The sequence below is a fragment of the Rousettus aegyptiacus genome, unplaced genomic scaffold (genome assembly GCF_014176215.1).
Source record: "Rousettus aegyptiacus isolate mRouAeg1 unplaced genomic scaffold, mRouAeg1.p scaffold_m13_p_10, whole genome shotgun sequence".
NCBI classification, from domain to species: Eukaryota; Metazoa; Chordata; class Mammalia; order Chiroptera; family Pteropodidae; genus Rousettus; species Rousettus aegyptiacus.
The window spans coordinates 79,876,073-79,893,003 of record NW_023416285.1 but is presented as its reverse complement, the minus strand read 5'-3'; the positions used below and the strand labels follow the sequence as shown (position 1 = coordinate 79,893,003).

At 44.3% G+C, this 16,931-nt stretch overlaps 1 protein-coding gene and 1 long non-coding RNA gene across 14 annotated transcripts in view; one reads left to right on the top strand and one right to left on the bottom strand.

Annotated features, from left to right (window-relative positions):
- SVIL (supervillin) overlaps positions 1-13,922 on the top strand; it is a 205,317-nt gene extending 191,395 nt beyond the window's left edge. For all 12 annotated transcript variants that reach the window (XM_036228073.1, XM_036228078.1, XM_036228079.1 and 9 more), the window contains 9 exons: positions 340-491; positions 2,807-2,912; positions 3,597-3,804; positions 5,344-5,477; positions 7,173-7,328; positions 8,988-9,131; positions 10,608-10,732; positions 12,689-12,844; positions 12,944-13,922. In XM_036228073.1, the coding sequence (XP_036083966.1) occupies positions 340-491; positions 2,807-2,912; positions 3,597-3,804; positions 5,344-5,477; positions 7,173-7,328; positions 8,988-9,131; positions 10,608-10,732; positions 12,689-12,844; positions 12,944-13,030 (1,268 nt within the window). In that variant the 3' untranslated portion in view covers positions 13,031-13,922. The remainder of the gene's footprint in view (positions 1-339; positions 492-2,806; positions 2,913-3,596; positions 3,805-5,343; positions 5,478-7,172; positions 7,329-8,987; positions 9,132-10,607; positions 10,733-12,688; positions 12,845-12,943) is intronic.
- On the bottom strand, positions 363-8,611 carry LOC107503854. 2 transcript variants are annotated; one of them, XR_001595318.2, is made up of 4 exons: positions 8,502-8,611; positions 835-964; positions 605-726; positions 363-509 (listed from the first exon to the last, which is right to left on the bottom strand). It is a non-coding gene; the product is annotated as an uncharacterized LOC107503854 (long non-coding RNA). The 2 variants fall into 2 exon arrangements; XR_001595319.2 differs by lacking the exon at positions 8,502-8,611 and adding an exon at positions 7,552-7,627.
- Positions 13,923-16,931: the final 3,009 nt, after the last annotated feature.

Genomic DNA, 16,931 nt, shown 5'->3' with positions numbered 1-16,931 from the left:
TTTGCGTCTTTGAGAGCCACAGGTCCTGCTCTGGTGATCACTTGGAGTGTCTGCGTCTTCCTCTAGGATAATAGGTGTTTTTCCTGGGGTATCAAGAGAGCCCTTCAGATCGCTTTTCTCCAGGTCTCAGGCTCAGTTAGCTAGAAGAAAGGTGGTTTTTCTCTTCTCCTGCAGTGTGATTGACTTGCCCTCCAGTGATAAATGATTTCTCCTCAGCCCATTGCCCAAAAGCTATTTCCTTACTGTTTGTCCTCACAAACAGTAAGTGAGCCGTGTGTTTGCTCTTCTTTTGGCTTATCGGGCACTCACCTGGCCCCCTGCTATGTTGTGTGTCTGCAGTGGGAAGTCGACAGAAGGGAGAGCATTCCATAAGGGTGGCCGGCAAAGAGAAGTGCGTCTACTTCTTCTGGCAAGGCCGGCAGTCGACTGTGAGTGAGAAGGGCACGTCGGCCCTGATGACAGTGGAGCTGGATGAAGAAAGGGGTGCCCAGGTAGGTCCTGGAAAGCTGCTGCACCGGAAATGAAAAAGATGACCCTTCAGGAGCTCTGGGATGTATAGCCAGGTCCCCTAAGGATCCACTTCTAGCGAACAAAGATAACTCACCCAACACACTGTTTTAGTCTTGGTCTGGCTTCTCCAGACCTCAGGCTGCGTCTCACCTTTCATCTCTCCACGGATTGGCCTGGAAGATCCTAAATAAAATATTGGATCTGCAAATAGTAAATCTGCAAAACAAGGACAAGGGGCCAATGAGTGTTTTTTAAAAGGTCCCACTTAACTAATCATCAAGGAATTATAAATAAAACAAAGAGATGCTATCTTCCACTTCTAACCTTTGTAGAGATGCTTTACAGCAGATGGACCCAGGCTGTCTAGGAGCCAGTAGCATGAGGACCCTCGTGTGCTTTCATTGGAGGTATAACTTGAAACAGCCATCCTGAGAAACAGTTGAGGCTCAGGAACCTTAAAATGTTCACAAACTTTCATCAGTTATTCCGCTTACACAATTCTAGTCTAAGGAAATATCAGAGATTAAAGTAAAAATGAGTATTTCCGTCGTCTGCATTCCTCAGAGCAACCCGAGGGATTTTTCTAGAACATGTCAGATCATGTCACTCCCTTGCTACCTGTCACACTTGACCTACAATCTAAGTGGCCTCCCAGTGGTCTCCCAGCACCTTCATGGTCGGCCCTGGATACCTCTCCAACCTCCCCTGGGCTTGCACCAGCCCCCGGCTCCGCCCGCCTTCTTGCTGTTCCTCAGACATACCTCGTTCCGCCCGCCCGGGGCCTTGGCGCTGTCTCCCCGTCTGGCACGCTTCCCCCAGGTTCGCATGTAACTCCCAACCTCATGATTCAGGTTTAGGTTTCAGTGTCACCTCCCTATTTTATCCAAATCCCTCCCCATGCTCCCATCATTCCCTGTCCCTTTACTATGCATTTCGTTTTTCACAGCACTTCCCACTGTGTGAAACTGATAGCCATTCTATTTACTTATTTGTTACCTGTCTTTCCCCCACAAACATTAAAGAGACCATTCTGTTCCGGTCTTAGACACCACTATAACCCCAGGGCCTGAATAATGGCAGGCAGGTGCTACCGTCCCCATCCAAGGTTTTGTAAACATCCTTTCTAGTGTTGGGATTATCCGGGCCTCATGTGCCACCCTTCAGTGCCAGTAATGAAGAGCTGGCTCTGGGTTTTGGGGAAATATGACACTATGTGCAGCTATTTTTCCTATGGTGGATAAATAGTTAAGAATAGCTGGAAAGGAGAGAACAAAGGAATTTTCTCCAGAAATAGAGTAATACTCACTCCACCTTCCGGATCCCTAAGAAACAATCATCTTCTACTGTAGACTATATTTTACAAGTAGTTGTTAATGACCATTGAATTTTCACTTATTTGTAATAGTAGGTAATTTCAACTGCTTTTTTTTTCATAAAAGCCATCAATGACGATGTTTTAATCATACCCTCAAAATCATCCTTAGAGTTTTAAGGCTTCATCTCTCTAGTTGGAGCATTTCATTTTTTTTTGTTAAACCAACAGATGGAAAATCACTAGGCATATAAAGCACTGCCACACAGTGGCACTTAATTATGCCAAATGGGCCCTGAGATTGATGAGCTAACTCCTGGTGAGAAATGCCTCCTACCAGCAGTGCTCCTGGACTTCTTGCGGCTCCATCAACGATTTCCTCTTTAAGGGAAAATGTCTTGTCAAAGGGAGGGTGAATTAACCGACCGTGAACCCCTAACATTATTATGATGCAGCTAACACCTGATGGGAGGGAACACAGGTGTTGACAGACGAGGGGAGGCTGAGGTCCGGAGGCGCGTGGCTCTGACTAGACTCTTACATTGCGAAGGAGACGGTTCTTTCCCTCGGAATTACTAAGCCCGTGATTAGTCATCCTCACTGCTGAGAAGTCTATTTTGTTAATAGTGTGTTTAAATCAATCGTGTTATATCTATACATGAAATACCATTTATACATCAAAATTCACATGTTAAAAAAATATTCGATAACAGACAAATGTTAAGTGAAGAAAATAAGGATAGAAAGCATCATAAAATAGCAATCCTGCTTTTGTTTGAAAAACAAATAGATACCTGAAAAATACTTTGAAAAGAAAGCTCTATGTTCGAATTTTAATAGTGGTTATCTTTAGGTAATAGTAATGTCACTGGCTTTTGTTTGTGCTTCTGGATGTTTTTCCGATTGTGTACCATGGCGTGTATTATTCTTATGCCTTTGAAAACCCAGTACATAATACTTATTTTAATGTGCTTAAATCGGAAGGTCCAGGTTCTCCAGGGAAAGGAGCCCCCCTGTTTTCTGCAGTGCTTCCAGGGGGGGATGGTGGTGCACTCCGGGAGACGGGAAGAGGAGGAAGAAAATGCGCAAAGTGAGTCACTTCTTCAGTTGGAATTCGATTTTTTCCCCTCTCCTGGAAGGTATTTTTATAGGCGTGGGGGTTTAAAGTACTCCTCTCTTCACGTAGCCGAGCGTGGCTTTACCACCGAATGCCTCCCAGTGTCTGCCTCGTGAATCAGCTTGATGGGAGGCTCATAACCCTCTCCCCTCCTGCGCAGTGGACCTCAGGACCCAGCGTGGCATGCTGGATGGAGGCTGGAAGATCACTTCACCTTAAATGGAATCTTCCCAGTGACTCTGTCTCTTTTTAGGAGGGAAAAAAAAAAATCAGTGGATCTCCTATTATAAATTATGATACTGTTATTGGCCAGCATCCAAAAAAAAAAAAAAAAAAAAACTCTTTAGAGCCTTTATATGACTTACCTAGGCATTTTCAAATTTTGTAAAAATGGTTTATCTTCATCGTGAACTTTTGGCAACCTGCTTCAAGCTCCAAAAAGATTTGTTCTCTGGGTTGGCAGTGAGACAGCTGCTGACTTCAGCCACCGCATGATCTTACCCTCCACCTTCCCTTAAGTCACAGGGTGGTATTTGCTGTTGACCGCTGAGCAGGGACCCAGGAGGGCAGGTCTGCCTTTCCCTTTGCATTTATTAGGCAGTTTTCCTTTGTCAAGCTCACCGCCAGCTAACCCTGTGCCGCTGGTGCCCCCTGCAGGTGAGTGGAGGCTGTACTGTGTGCGAGGAGAGGTGCCCATGGAAGGAAATTTGCTGGAAGTGGCCTGTCACTGTAGCAGCCTGAGGTCCAGGACGTCCATGGTTGTCCTCAACGTAAATAAAGCCCTCATCTACCTGTGGCACGGATGCAAAGCCCAAGCCCACACGAAGGAGGTTGGAAGGACGGCAGCAAATAAAATCAAAGAACAGTGAGTATTATGTGTGTGACAGCTCTTTGTGGCCAGGGCTCCCCATGGGACATGCAGAAGGTGGTGGGAAGGGTTCCCAGCAGTCTCAGCGGGTGTGCCCATGTGTTCTGACAGTAACTCGACAAGGGCAGTTAGGACCATTGTCAAGGACCTCTGACGTCCCAACACATCTCAGCCAAAACCTCCAACTTGAGGGCTTCGTCCACTCCCTGAGGATGTACCTGCCTAAATAACAGGCAGAGTGGCAGGCAAGGGACGGGACCCCAGCAAGTACTTCAGTTTCTTTGTAGCTGCGATTTCTTTGTAAGTCCTTTGCTGCTTAAAGAGAGCAAATTTCAGATATCTCTTAGCAGTTCAGAGTGTTAATTTTGTCAGATAGTGGAATGTTGTTTTTTTTTTTCAACTCCATTTAGCTAATGAGGAGTTTGGGCAACCACCAGCTGTGCCAGACTGTAAGATGCCCCCTCTGTAGAGAATGACTGTATTTCTGCATTCTCAAAGGCAGCACCTGACAGTGAGTCGTCAGACCCCCGGGGCACGTCTCGGGCCCAGCACACAGGTGTTGGGGTTCGCTCCTCTCCCAAGCAGGCACGCAGGGGAGCACACGATGCTGCACCATTGAGGACTCACAAGTGGGCTGTCAAGGACAGTCACCTGTCAGAGGTGGGCTGCTGCCGGGACACTGCACCTCCTAGCAGCCTGTGCAAAATGGGCATTGCGAGTAGCAAAAAAAGGTCTCAGTATCCCCCATCATCCAGGAGATGCCCAGCATTTCTCAGGCTGAGACCTGGGGGGCACCTTGGTAACATCTGTACAGTAAAAATGAAGAGTTTCCTGGCACCCCCAAAGTCCAAGTAGGCAAAATCCATTGTCTGGGCACCAAGATGGGTCAGTATGGCCTGCTTTGCTCGGGACCCCCCTAAAGCCTAGTGCCACCTGGGGAGGGCAGGGAGAAGGAGGAAGGCAAGCGGCCTGTCAACATGGAGATGGCTGCGAAGCAATATGTTTCAACTCACAACACCATTCTGATCACTAATTTATTCAACCATTCCCGGCGAGTGGGGAGGGGTGATAAATGATGTTCCGTGAGGTATCTGAAGGCACTCACGGCCCACCGGATTTTTTACTTGGACTCCTAAGAAGAAGACAAATCCATGAGGAACACATTCCCTCATTCATTCAACAAACATCATTGAGTGCCTAGTTGACGAGGGACTGGCCAGTGAGAAAACCAAGTGTCTGTTCCCATGAAGCTGATGTTCCAGCGAGAGAGGACCAGGAATAGCAAATGTGTATGTTACATATGTAAGTGGACATCATGTTCAGTGCATCTTATATGTGATTGCACATGCCTCTCTAAGAACCAGGCCAACCTCTACACACTCACAAGCTACAGAACGTGTTTTTGTTCATTAGTAAGAATTGTTGCCGTTCGAAAATGAAAGAGAGATGGCGAACTCATCTGTAGATTTAGTCTTGAATAATTTTGTGCTGCCAACACTTCCAAAGCTTAAAAAAAGACTGTTGGTCTCTATGCAGATGCCCCCTGGAAGCAGGACTTCACAGCAGCAGCAAAGTGACAATACACGAGTGTGACGAAGGCTCCGAGCCTCTGGGATTCTGGGATGCATTAGGAAGGAGAGACAGGAAGGCCTATGACTGCATGCTTCAAGGTAATACCACATCCCACAGCCTCTGATCACTAATCTGCTTGGCACGTAGGTATTGAGCGGCTATTGTGGACACCAGACAATGAATTAAACCCAGGCTAGGTCCTCACAGGCCTGCAACCTGGTGAGGCTAAGTGATGTGTCTACCTGATTACAATGCCAAATAAAATTGCATGTGTCATGAAGAGGTACAGGTGAAAAAGGTTGAGCGTTTAAAAAGAAAAACATTACTTGTGCCAGGAAAAATCACACCCAGGTCCATGAAAACATGACATTTGCAGGGAGCTGGAGGTAGGTATGACTTGAAGAAAAAGGAAAAAGAGAAGAAAATTCCAGGGAATCAGACGAGCAATGATACAGTGTGAACCTTTGGAACAAGATGATTTCAGTTGGGCCAGCACCCAGGGTGCAGAGAAGTGGAGTTTAAATTGGACAGTAGGTCAGTTTTGTGTTTCAGTGCACAAAAGACAAAATACATACAGATCAACTTAAATGCAGATTAACATAAGAAGAAAAGCTAGCAATTATTAAGCAGTTAGGATGATGCAGGCACCTGACAGACATTAACTCATTTAATTCTCACAATTCAACACACTACCATTTTTACCGATGAGGAAACTGAGGCACAACAAAGTTAATTATCTTGACCAAGGTTGGACAGCAGTGGTATATATATACTCATAAGCACGCCATTGTACTGCCTCTCAATTTTTATAAACTCGTATGTAGTTTTTTTTTTTAATAATGTTTATTAGTGATGGAGAATGTTTGAAAGACAGGGAAGTTAAAGAAGATAAGTCACTTGTAATCACCTCTCAAAGATAACCAAAATTAACATTTCTCTGTTATATATACACACTTTTTAAAAAAAAATAAATAAAATATGGATAGCATTATACATACTGTTTCGTACCCTAGTTTTTCCTTTTAATTTATTATGAACAGCTTCCATGAGTATTCTGTAATATATGACATTCTCTACTTAAACCTCTCTTAAAGTTGGAGAGCTGAGTTGTTTCCAGTTCCATTTTTTATAATGATACGGTTGTGAATAATTTTTAAAATAACGATCTAGCTGTGGATCTGCTGTGTTCAGCTAGCAAAATTCTTATATTCCACATCGACAAGTGCATCAGCAGGGCATTCGCACCAAGGTGCGTTCTCCCCAGCAATACTCCAAAGTGCGCATTTCCCAGCACGGTCATGGACTCGGCACGTCACCTTGCTCATCTCTGCCAAAATTGATGAGGGAAAATGCTGTCTAGGCACTGTTTTAACTCGATGTCTTAAATTACCATTAAGCACTTTTTATACGTATTTTTTAGCCATTTGTATTTCTACTTTGGCGAATGTTTTATTTGGGCTTTTTGCAATTTTTGTTCATACGCTAAGGATATTAATGAGTTTTCTTATTGCCCATTTTCTTATTTACCTTTTCATTTTGTTCATTGGCCTATTTATTTTTTTGCAATGTGATTTTTCATTTTTATGTCGTCAAGGCATAAATCCCTTCCCCTTTGATGGCTTCTTTTGTAATTACGATTTAAAAGGCCTTCCCCACCTCCAAACTCATATAAACCCTATGTATTTTAATACTAATTCTTTGATTATTTTGTGTTGTACGTGAATTCTCCAATCTATCTGAAATTTACTTTGGTGAATGTTTTCTCTTCAGCTTTGTTCTCTTTTCTTTCCAAGATCCCGGGAACTTTAACTTCACGCCCCGCCTGTTCATCCTCAGCAGTTGCTCTGGAGATTTCTCAGCCACAGAATTCATGTATCCCGCCCGGGACCCCTCTGTGGTCAATTCCATGCCCTTCCTGCAGGAAGACCTGTATAGCGCCCCGCAGCCAGGTACGGCCCTCGGAGGGCAGTGGTCATGCAGAAGACGTGCGTTCCAAAAGCCTTTTTATTTTCATTCTGCATTTATTAGGCAGTTTTTATTTGTTCAGGGCACTGTCAGAACATTTTTTTTATATGATCTCATTTAATCCCCACATCTACCCCAAAAAGAAGGTGACATCAAACACCTATTATAAGAAACTGAGACTCGGTTACTTAACTCACCCAGACATACCAGTTAAGAATAGTTGGGGCACAGCATGTCAGGCCTGGGGTGTCTGCGGCTCTCCCGGCCTTCCCTAAGTCTTGCTTCATGGTCCCCAGCTGTCTGCCCCTGTTCCCGCCATCCGCAATTTTGTCCAAGACAGAAAAAACGGGGGTAAGAGAAAGGGCAATAATGGCCATGTCGCTCCCTTTTATCGGATAAAGCAAAAGCTTTTCCCGAAGCCCCCAGCAGACTTCTGCCTACACCCCTTTGGCCAGAGCTCTTTTGCATGGCCAGCTGCAAGGGGGCCTGGGAAAGCAAGTGGCCAAGGAGCAGGAAGTTGGGCATATCTGCTGAGTTAGGCACAGAACAGTATCCACTGTGCCAAGGCTGCTCAGCAGAGCCGTGGCTCGCTCCCGTGTCTTTCAGCCCCAAGGTTAAGTCTGTTTCCACTCGGCCACCACCTCAAGGCAGAGCCTCTGTGCTCTTCTTCTGCTGGGACAGTCACAGTCACTGGAGACTGGGCTGTGCAGACACCACCCTCGCCCCGCCACAGGCAAGCCTGAGCTCAGCGGTCCCTGCACTCATGGCTGCTCCCCTCTCCCACTATAAAAGCCTGGAGCCACGGCCAGGAACCTCAGCCGCCTCTGGCTGCCCAGGTCACCACCTCAAAAACTTGACTGCTACACGAGTCATGCTGTGGGAAACATCAGCAAGGTGTCTTACACAGGGGGGCTGCTACCCGCCCCCCTTCATCCTTTGCCTCGGGATGGGTTATCTACCTCCTCTGGCTTTTCAAGTGTGTGGTTTTCACAGAATCCTAAACTGTGCGCTAGGAAAGGACTCAGGGTGAGCTGAGCTCGCAGTGAGATCCCGTTGCCGCAGCAAGTAAGAGCCAGGCAGACTTCGATGAAGAGAATAAGTGAGAGCACTTGATGTCTAAGGCCCATTTCTCTCCAACAGCCACGGGCTTACATTACCTGCAAGGCAGGCACACGCGGGCGTGAGCTTCAGGGCCGTGCAGGGCGAGCGTGATGTGCTCCGCAGTGTTTCACATGCTCTTCGGAGATGAGCACTGCTAACGGCGCCTCGAGTAGCATGTGTGTTCTTCCTTCCACTCTCAGCCCCTGGCAGTGCCAGTGTCCCGGAGGGCCAGAGGCAGGCCTGCGGTGGAGGAGGGGCAGAGAGAGACGGGACTGGAGGAGAGACGAGGTGAGGCAGGGAAAGATGCCTGCCTCACCGACGCCACGCCACCGCTGTCTGCCTAGCAGTCTGTTCTGGCTCACTGTTCAAAGGGCTGAGGTGTTATGAAGATCTTCCCTTTGTCCCTGAATGTAATGGCCCAGGGCATTCTCCCGCTGACAAAGGGGGCAGGGAGGGAAGGCATCTGTTAGGTTTGGGAAAGAGTGACCCAGAAGCGTCCACGAAGAAGCCCCTGATTGCCTGGTCTGTCTTCGCCCTCACAGCACTTTTCCTTGTTGACAATCACCATGAGGTGTACCTCTGGCAAGGCTGGTGGCCCATCGAAAACAAGATCACAGGTTCTGCCCGCATGCGCTGGGCCTCTGACCGAAAGAGCGCCATGGAGACCGTGCTCCAGTACTGCAGAGGTGAGCGTCCCCGGGCAGGGACCCGGGGCGGCGGGCGGGCCAGGAGACGTGCGCACAGTGGCCAGCAGACGCCCAGAGGATGGTGCCCAGCTGGTTTTCTGCAGACTAGGTCAGAGTCCCTTTTGGCCTTGAAAAAGCCTACCAGACAGTGATGGAACTAATTAATAACTTTTCCCTTTCACTTTTGAGGCTTATTTATTTTGAAATTAGAATATTCTCAGCTGCCGACATGAATGAGATTTCACTTTTCTCTTCTATGTTATGAAACCATCTGACTCATTACCCTACAGGTTAAATGCTCTACACTTGACCCTTGAACAACATGGGTTTCAACTGTGTGGGTCCACTTGTGCGCAGATTTTTTTCAATAAAAATTGAAAAACTTTGGCCCTCCATATCCACAGGTTTCACATCCACAGATTCAACAAACTGCAGATCAAAACCAGTGTTCTCGACCTGCAGTTGGGAGTCTGCAGATGCTGAGGCTGACTGTGCATTGCTCCACATCATTTGAAATAGGGGACTTGAGCATCCATGGATTTTGGTCTCTGCAAGTGGTCCTGGAACCAATCCCCTGCGGATAGCAAGGGACAGCTAAATTTGGGGAATGTTAAAAGTGATATGTGCATTTCTGACTGCGTGGGGTGTCGGTGACCCTAATCCACCACCCCCACCCCAGGTTGTTCGAGGGTCGTGTATACTGTGGAATGCCCAGGATTGCTTAAAACCCTTTTGTACTCTGCATTAACCACGCTGTGGGATGCATCGGCCTCCACCCACACACTGTCCACACTGCACGCAGCCTCACACCGGGAGTAGGAAGCTCCCCACGCAGGCTGGAAAGCCAATGGCAACCTCGTGTCTATTTATTATTATCTTTAGTGCGATAGCTAAAAAGAAAGATCTATAATCAATTCATGGGTTTTTACTGAATTGTCCACTTAAAATGTGTGGTTTTCTATGTAACATGAAAATGCCAGTAATTTCTTACCTGAATTTTTAAGGTTTGCTTGATGAGTGTCACCGAGTATACGATGGCTTTCCTTCTTGAAAAGCTCTTTAGTAATAAATAACTAATTAAACTTACCACCAAATGTTTAAGCTAAAGTGGCTTATAAAATGCTTTAATTAGCTGTTTCACTCACATTGACCTTAACCCCAAGTTAGGAAGTCAGAGGTGAGTGCAGGGAGGAAGAAAGTGTCCCGCCCAGCGGCCACAGAGAGAGTTCTCTCGCCCATCCAAGGACCTAGAAGGATTTTGTTATGTTCAGGAAGTAGAGTCAGGTCGATTACATGCAATTTCATGCATTGTCATATGCATAAAATTAACATGTTATATAACCATCATCCGTGTGTTGTTATGAACTACCCAAAACTTCTGTCTTAAATGTAAAGTCTAGAGATCCAAACAAAGGAAGTTTGGGGTCTCTGGGCCCACCCTGAGTGAACTGACACTTGCATTTTATGTAACCACAGGGAAAAATATCAAGAAGCCGCCCCCCAAATCTTACCTGATCCACGCTGGTCTGGAGCCCCTGACGTTCACCAATATGTTTCCCAGTTGGGAGCACAGAGAGGACATTGCTGAGATCACAGAGATGGTGAGCACCCCCGTCCGTCCCTGTGAAGGTGGCTCCACGCCTTCTGGATCGTGGGTGGACTTGACCTTGGGGGGAAGCATCCAATTGCATTTTCAAAGTGAGAACATGTTTTTTCATTTACAACATGTTAACAAGTCTACACAGAATTAGCTTAGGAAGAGGAAAAGCCCAAGGAGAAACCAATTGAAGTATTTTGGTAATTTTCTACACGTGGTACTCAGGTTAAAAATCTTAAAAGCAAAGATAAATTTAATTACTTTGAGAATATCCATAAATAAAAGCCACTGTCTCTTCATTATTAGCTAAAAATCTATTGCTTCTCAAGGTCCACATAAGGCACAACAAAAGCCTCATGTTTCAGATGTTGACCTTGTGTTAGAAAAGACACAAAATAACTCTGCGATGAATTAACATGTGCAGATAACTGACTGAATGACTGTATTGTGAGTCACTGTTGATAAGGAACTGCTCACTATCTCATTAATATTGTCTTTTATGAGACCACCTGGTATTGCCACATGAGACATTTATCAGAATCTCTATTGCCAAAAAAATATTAGGAACCAGAATGTTATCATTTCCAACTGCACAGAAAAAAAAAAAAAGGGAAGCTTTCTACAGCTATGTAGAATTTTTTAATTTATAAGTTTTCTACATTGCCAGCAATAGCAATTGAAGGGTATTTTTGGCTGGGTGGAAAATAGGTTTGTTCCGTTTTGGTTTTCGTACTGTGTGGGAGAGCTACTTTCCGGTGGGGAGGGAGGGGATGACATGAGTGTATTTTATAGGAGGTCTGAATAAGTTTAAACAAATAAAAGTTCCCCGCTGCTTAACAACGGAGGGAGCCCACTTCATAATGCAGGTCCTATCCTCTCCCTGTAGCAGAATGGACTTGATCTTCACAGGGGCTAAGGCAGCCTGCTGACCAATGCGAACACCATGGGGGGGGGGGGGCTCTGTTCACAATGAATATGTGATCCAGGAAACTTCCAAGCTCTGGGGAGTACGAGCACTGTCATTGCAGTCCAGGTTCAAGGACATAAATCAGGGCCATTTTTCTGCAGACCCGCGGGTGGGCTTCCGGCCAGTGAATAGACAGTTGGGCTTCCCACACCGATAAGTTGTAATAATAATTAACATTCACTGAGAGCTCGCTGTGTGCCAGGCATGGCTCCAAGCGCTTTATATTGATTTTCTCCTTTAATCTTCACAACACTTCGTTAAGATTCACCTTATTACTAGCCGCATTTTACCAGCCAAGGAGCCGAGGCACAGAAGCATGGGGTAGCTTATTCCCAGTCTCAGACTCGCTTGAAAACTACCTCCTGACGGCTAGTCTGTGTATTGCTGCGCTGTTAGCCACTCATTCCTCCCACCCACCCACCCAAAAGGAGGGCAGCCAACCTGGGACCCCAGTTTTAACAGAGGAAGACGATTTACCTGAATAACCTGTTCGGATTAAATGCATACAGTGGTAAAAAAAAATAAATAAATAAATAAATAAAAATCTTAATTCAGCCCCAGAATATTCTAGATGCATTTTCGTACCTTCTTTTTCTATCATGGATTAAGTAACGGGTCTGTGGGGGAAAGGGAGGAGTGCAATCCCTCTTATGGTTAAGTATTTTAAAATATTTTTTACACAAATTTCATTATTTGAATGCTCTGGTGTTTTGACTTCAGATTTAATGATCAGATGCCATAATTTACTCATGTGATATTCCCTAAACCTTTTTTCGAGGCCGCCCTGAGGATTTGTTTAAACTTTATGGTGGAGTGAGGGGATAACTAGTCAGTCAGGAGAACCGAGGGGCTTTGGGCAATTCTGGTCCACTTCAGAGCGAGGGTCTCCAGGCTGGGTGGGGCTCGGACTGGGTTGTGTATTTGCAGGCACAGGATAGAGCATGTTCAGACGTGGGACACAGAGTTTTCCTCTCCACCCCTCCTCTTCTCTAGGACACAGAAGTTTCGAATCAGATCACCCTTGTGGAAGACGTGTTAGCCAAGCTCTGTAAAACCATTTATCCTCTGGCCGATCTGCTAGCCAGGCCACTGCCGGAGGGCGTTGACCCTCTAAAGCTTGAGATTTATCTCACCGATGAAGACTTCGAGGTAAGTGTCTCTTCAGGTGGGATAGCAGTTAAGCCACATGTTGGGCTGGTGCAGGAGTCCTTTCATTCAGCCCCTGGGCATTTCTCTCCATTCTTCCAGTTTGCACTAGACATGACGAGAGAGGAGTACAGTGCACTTCCGGCCTGGAAGCAGGTGAACCTGAAGAAAGCAAAAGGTCTGTTTTGAGCCGAGAGATGCTGGCGGAACCTCCGTTGTCACTTTCAATATCAATGGACCAGGAAAATGGATATTTTTTGGACCGGTCTTTTTAAAAATATTTTTTAATCAGAATATTCAAAACCTGAAGTTATGAGCGCCACTGCTTGTCCCGGAGTTGTGTATTTTGTAAATGTTTAAGAGAACTCTTCGGAAACTCTCCACAATGCAGCAGGTGATGGTCACGAAAACGCCGCCCGTAGGCGCCCTTAGCAGCGGCTCCTCCGCGCTGCTCCAGCTCCGCCCTCCTGCTCCCGCTAAGCGTTGCCTTTTTTTTTTTAAGCAGTTCTCTTTATAAAGTGTTTTTTTGATAGTTTGTGGATTCTAAAATATATATATATTTATATAAACACCATATAAATCAAATATGTATTTAACAAAGCAATATGTATTCATTCACTTTTAAGATTTTTTTTTTTTTTGGTGTCAAAATAATATTAAAAGGTAGTTGGAGTTGCTTCTATGGAATTAGCTCTGCCACTGATTCGTATCTTCACGCGTGTTCAGAAACGTCTCCTACAGCATTAGGTCTGACTTGTTCTGAGTGCTGCTTACGGTGCTAAAATGAACAAAAAATGTGTACTTCCTGGCATGGGATCTGTGCAAATCCACCTTTCTACCTTAATATCGCCCCAAAATGTATAGTGCCTTGTTTTTATGTACAGTTTATATACAGAAAAGTTTGCTCTGCATTTTTTGATGGTGGTTTGGAACATTATCTACAATTTTACTCTAAAATAGTAGAAATAAAAAAACATCTCAATTTCTAATATCTGTCGTAAACATTAAACATGTCATTTTGCAATCTAGGACTCCAAAATAAAAGCTTCGGAATAAACACAATAATTAATTGATTGGTTCATATTGTATTCCAAGCATGTTCCTTTCTGAAAAATAGTTTTTTGTAATTGTTAACCTAGTACCAGTATTTCGCCACTAATGCTAACCAACCTTTTAATTTAGTTTAGGGCAAAATTTTCTATATGGGCAGAAGACCAAATAGATATTTGACCCATAAAATGACTTCTAAGTACTACGTTAAAGGCATTTTTGCAAATCATTTTTCAGTAGAAACTCTTTATCCTACAACTATATCTACATCTCAAATTCACGATCCGGGTGCCTTTTAAAAATATTAAATACATAAAGCATTTAGAAAACCTAAAAATGACCCAGAAAACTCTTCACAGGCTCAAATGTTCTTCAGAGCTTAAATTCATGGTTTTGAACAAGTTTGTAGACTTCCTATGAGTTGTTACTGCCTTCCTCTTTGGCTTAAGTTTAACGTATTCTAGATGCATTTTCTTACCTTCTTTTGAATAACAAGCCATTTGCTAGAAATATTGTCACTTACTCATGTGCCTCTACCCTGGGACTGTAACCAACTTCCGGTCCCATCACCTTTCGATTGTGTGATGTTGGCCGGTCATTGAACTTTCCCACCTTGATTTCTTTTCTTTTCTTTTCTTTTTTACTTTTCTTATTTTATAGGAGTACTTTTTTAAAATAAATTTGTTTATTTAAATTAGTTTCAAGTATACAGTGCATTGGTTAGACATCTATAATGCTCATAAAATGATTCTCCCCTCCCTTAGCCCTCCACTTAGCTATCATATTCATGCTAACTACATTCCCTCTTCTATGTTCCCAGTGCCCAGCTATCAACTACTAACCTGTACTTCTTTAACCCTTCACCTCATTCTCCCAGCCTCCCAACCCCCCTCCCCTCTGTCCATCACCAAATCATTCGCCATATTTGTGAGTCCGTTCTTGATTAGTTTGTTCTTTTTGTTCCTTAGATACCACATATAAGTTAAATTATATGGTATCTATCTTTCTCTTTCTGGCTTATTTCACTCAATATAATAACCTCTAGGTCCATCTATGTCATTGCAAATGGTAGGATTTCATTTTTTAGTGTCTGAGTAATATTCCATTGTATATATGAACCATGATTTCTTTATCCAATCATCTGTTGATGGGCATTTAGGTTGCTTCCACATCTTGGCTATTGTAAATTGTGCTACCATGAATATTGGAGTGCATAGATCTGTACAAATTATTGTTTTGGTTTTCTTTGGATAAATACCCAGAAGTGCTTATACAACTCAACAACAACAACAACAAAAAACAATCCAATTAAAAAATGGGCAGAAGACCTGAACAGTACTTCTCCAAAGAGGAAATACAGATGGCTAACAGATACATGAAAAGATACTCAAGGTCGCTAATCATCAGAGAAATGCAAATTAAAACCACAATGAGATATCTCCTCACACATGTCAGAATGGTTATCATCAATAAATCAATAAACAGCAAGTGTTGGCGAGGATGCGTAGAAAAGGGAACCCTCATACACTCTTGATGGGATTGCAAATTGGTACAGACACTGGAAAAAAGTATGGAGGTTCCTCAAAAAATTAAAAATGGATCTACCTTTTGACCCAGTAATTGCACTTCTGGGTATTTATCCAAAGAAAACCAAGACAATAATTCATAAAGATCTATGTCAAACTGAAAAGTTTTTGTACAGCAAAGGAAACCATCAACAAAACAAAAAGACAACCAACCGTTCGGGAGAAGATATTCGCTAATGATACACCTGATAAGAGGTTGATATCCAAAATTTATAAAGAACTTACACAACTCCTTTAAAAAAAAAAAAATGCTTTCCTGCCCACATCATATAGTTGATTTTCAGTGAGAATCGAGTGGAAGCTCTTTGAATGTTGTCAAGTGCTAGGTACCTGCTGACGTTAATGTTATCGTTCTGGCAGCCGGCAGAGAAAAGAGAAGAGCTGAAGTTAAGGAAGGAAGTGAGTCACGCACCTAGAAATTATAGGTCAAACCAAAATGAGAGGAAACTTCCAAAGAAATAAATGTAGAAAGGAAAGAGAGAGGCTCAGAGGTAGTAAGCAATGAGGAACAGAGAAGGACTGTAGAACCAGTGGAGTGTCGAAAAGAGGCAGGGCTGCCTATGTCAGTGACAGTTCAAAGGGGTCACCTGGGTCCTTACGTGCCCAGAAAATAACTCGGTTTGCTATAAGAACTTCCAGCAGAGAGCCTGCTGTAGATGATAGATACAATAGGTGTCATCAGCAATACTCATTACCTCTGCGTTGTCCCTTCACCTGCAATGAGCTTTCAAATCGTGTACATCTATTCATATTAAACATTGTCCCCCAGTGCTGAGCTGTCAGTCTGCTTCCCGCCTCTTCTCCGGAAGTAAGGTTCCTCATCTCGTATTGCTAATTCACTCTTTGCCTCTTTGACTCTGAGTTGTTCCCCATATCTCTTTCCTGCTTATAGAACTAGATCCTCTCTTAGCTGGTTTCCTGATCTCTTCCTCTTCACAGCGGCGACTTTTGACCTTTGCACACTGGGAAAGGACTCAGCCTAAAAACACGAACTGGTAAATCTTAACAGCTCAGCCAATTGTGTCGCACCAAGCTTCAGGCCTTTCTCAGGGACCACTGTGAAAACAAAGCAACCTGGCGAACTTTAATTAAATACAGCAAAGTCAGGTGACTGGCATTTCCCTAAGGTGCTGCTTTTGGACAAAAAGACTTTCAAGGAGGGGAACTGATGTTTGGGTTGTGATCTCTATCAAAGCTGCAGTGGAAGAGACGAGATGTGTGTTCAGAGGTTTCAGAGGAACCAAACGCATATACGCAGCTCCCAGAGAAGTGGAACCACGGTCCCTATTTGTTCCTCCTGGGCGGTGCCCGGTCAGGGCCGAGGAGAGCCTGCTCAGGATCCCACTTCTTTGTCCCCTCATTTTAAAACTTTGACCCTATTCATAGAAGTCCCATTTTGGTAAAAGGTGATGCATTTCGGAAACAGCTTGAGAACCCATTTTGGTCCTTTATTT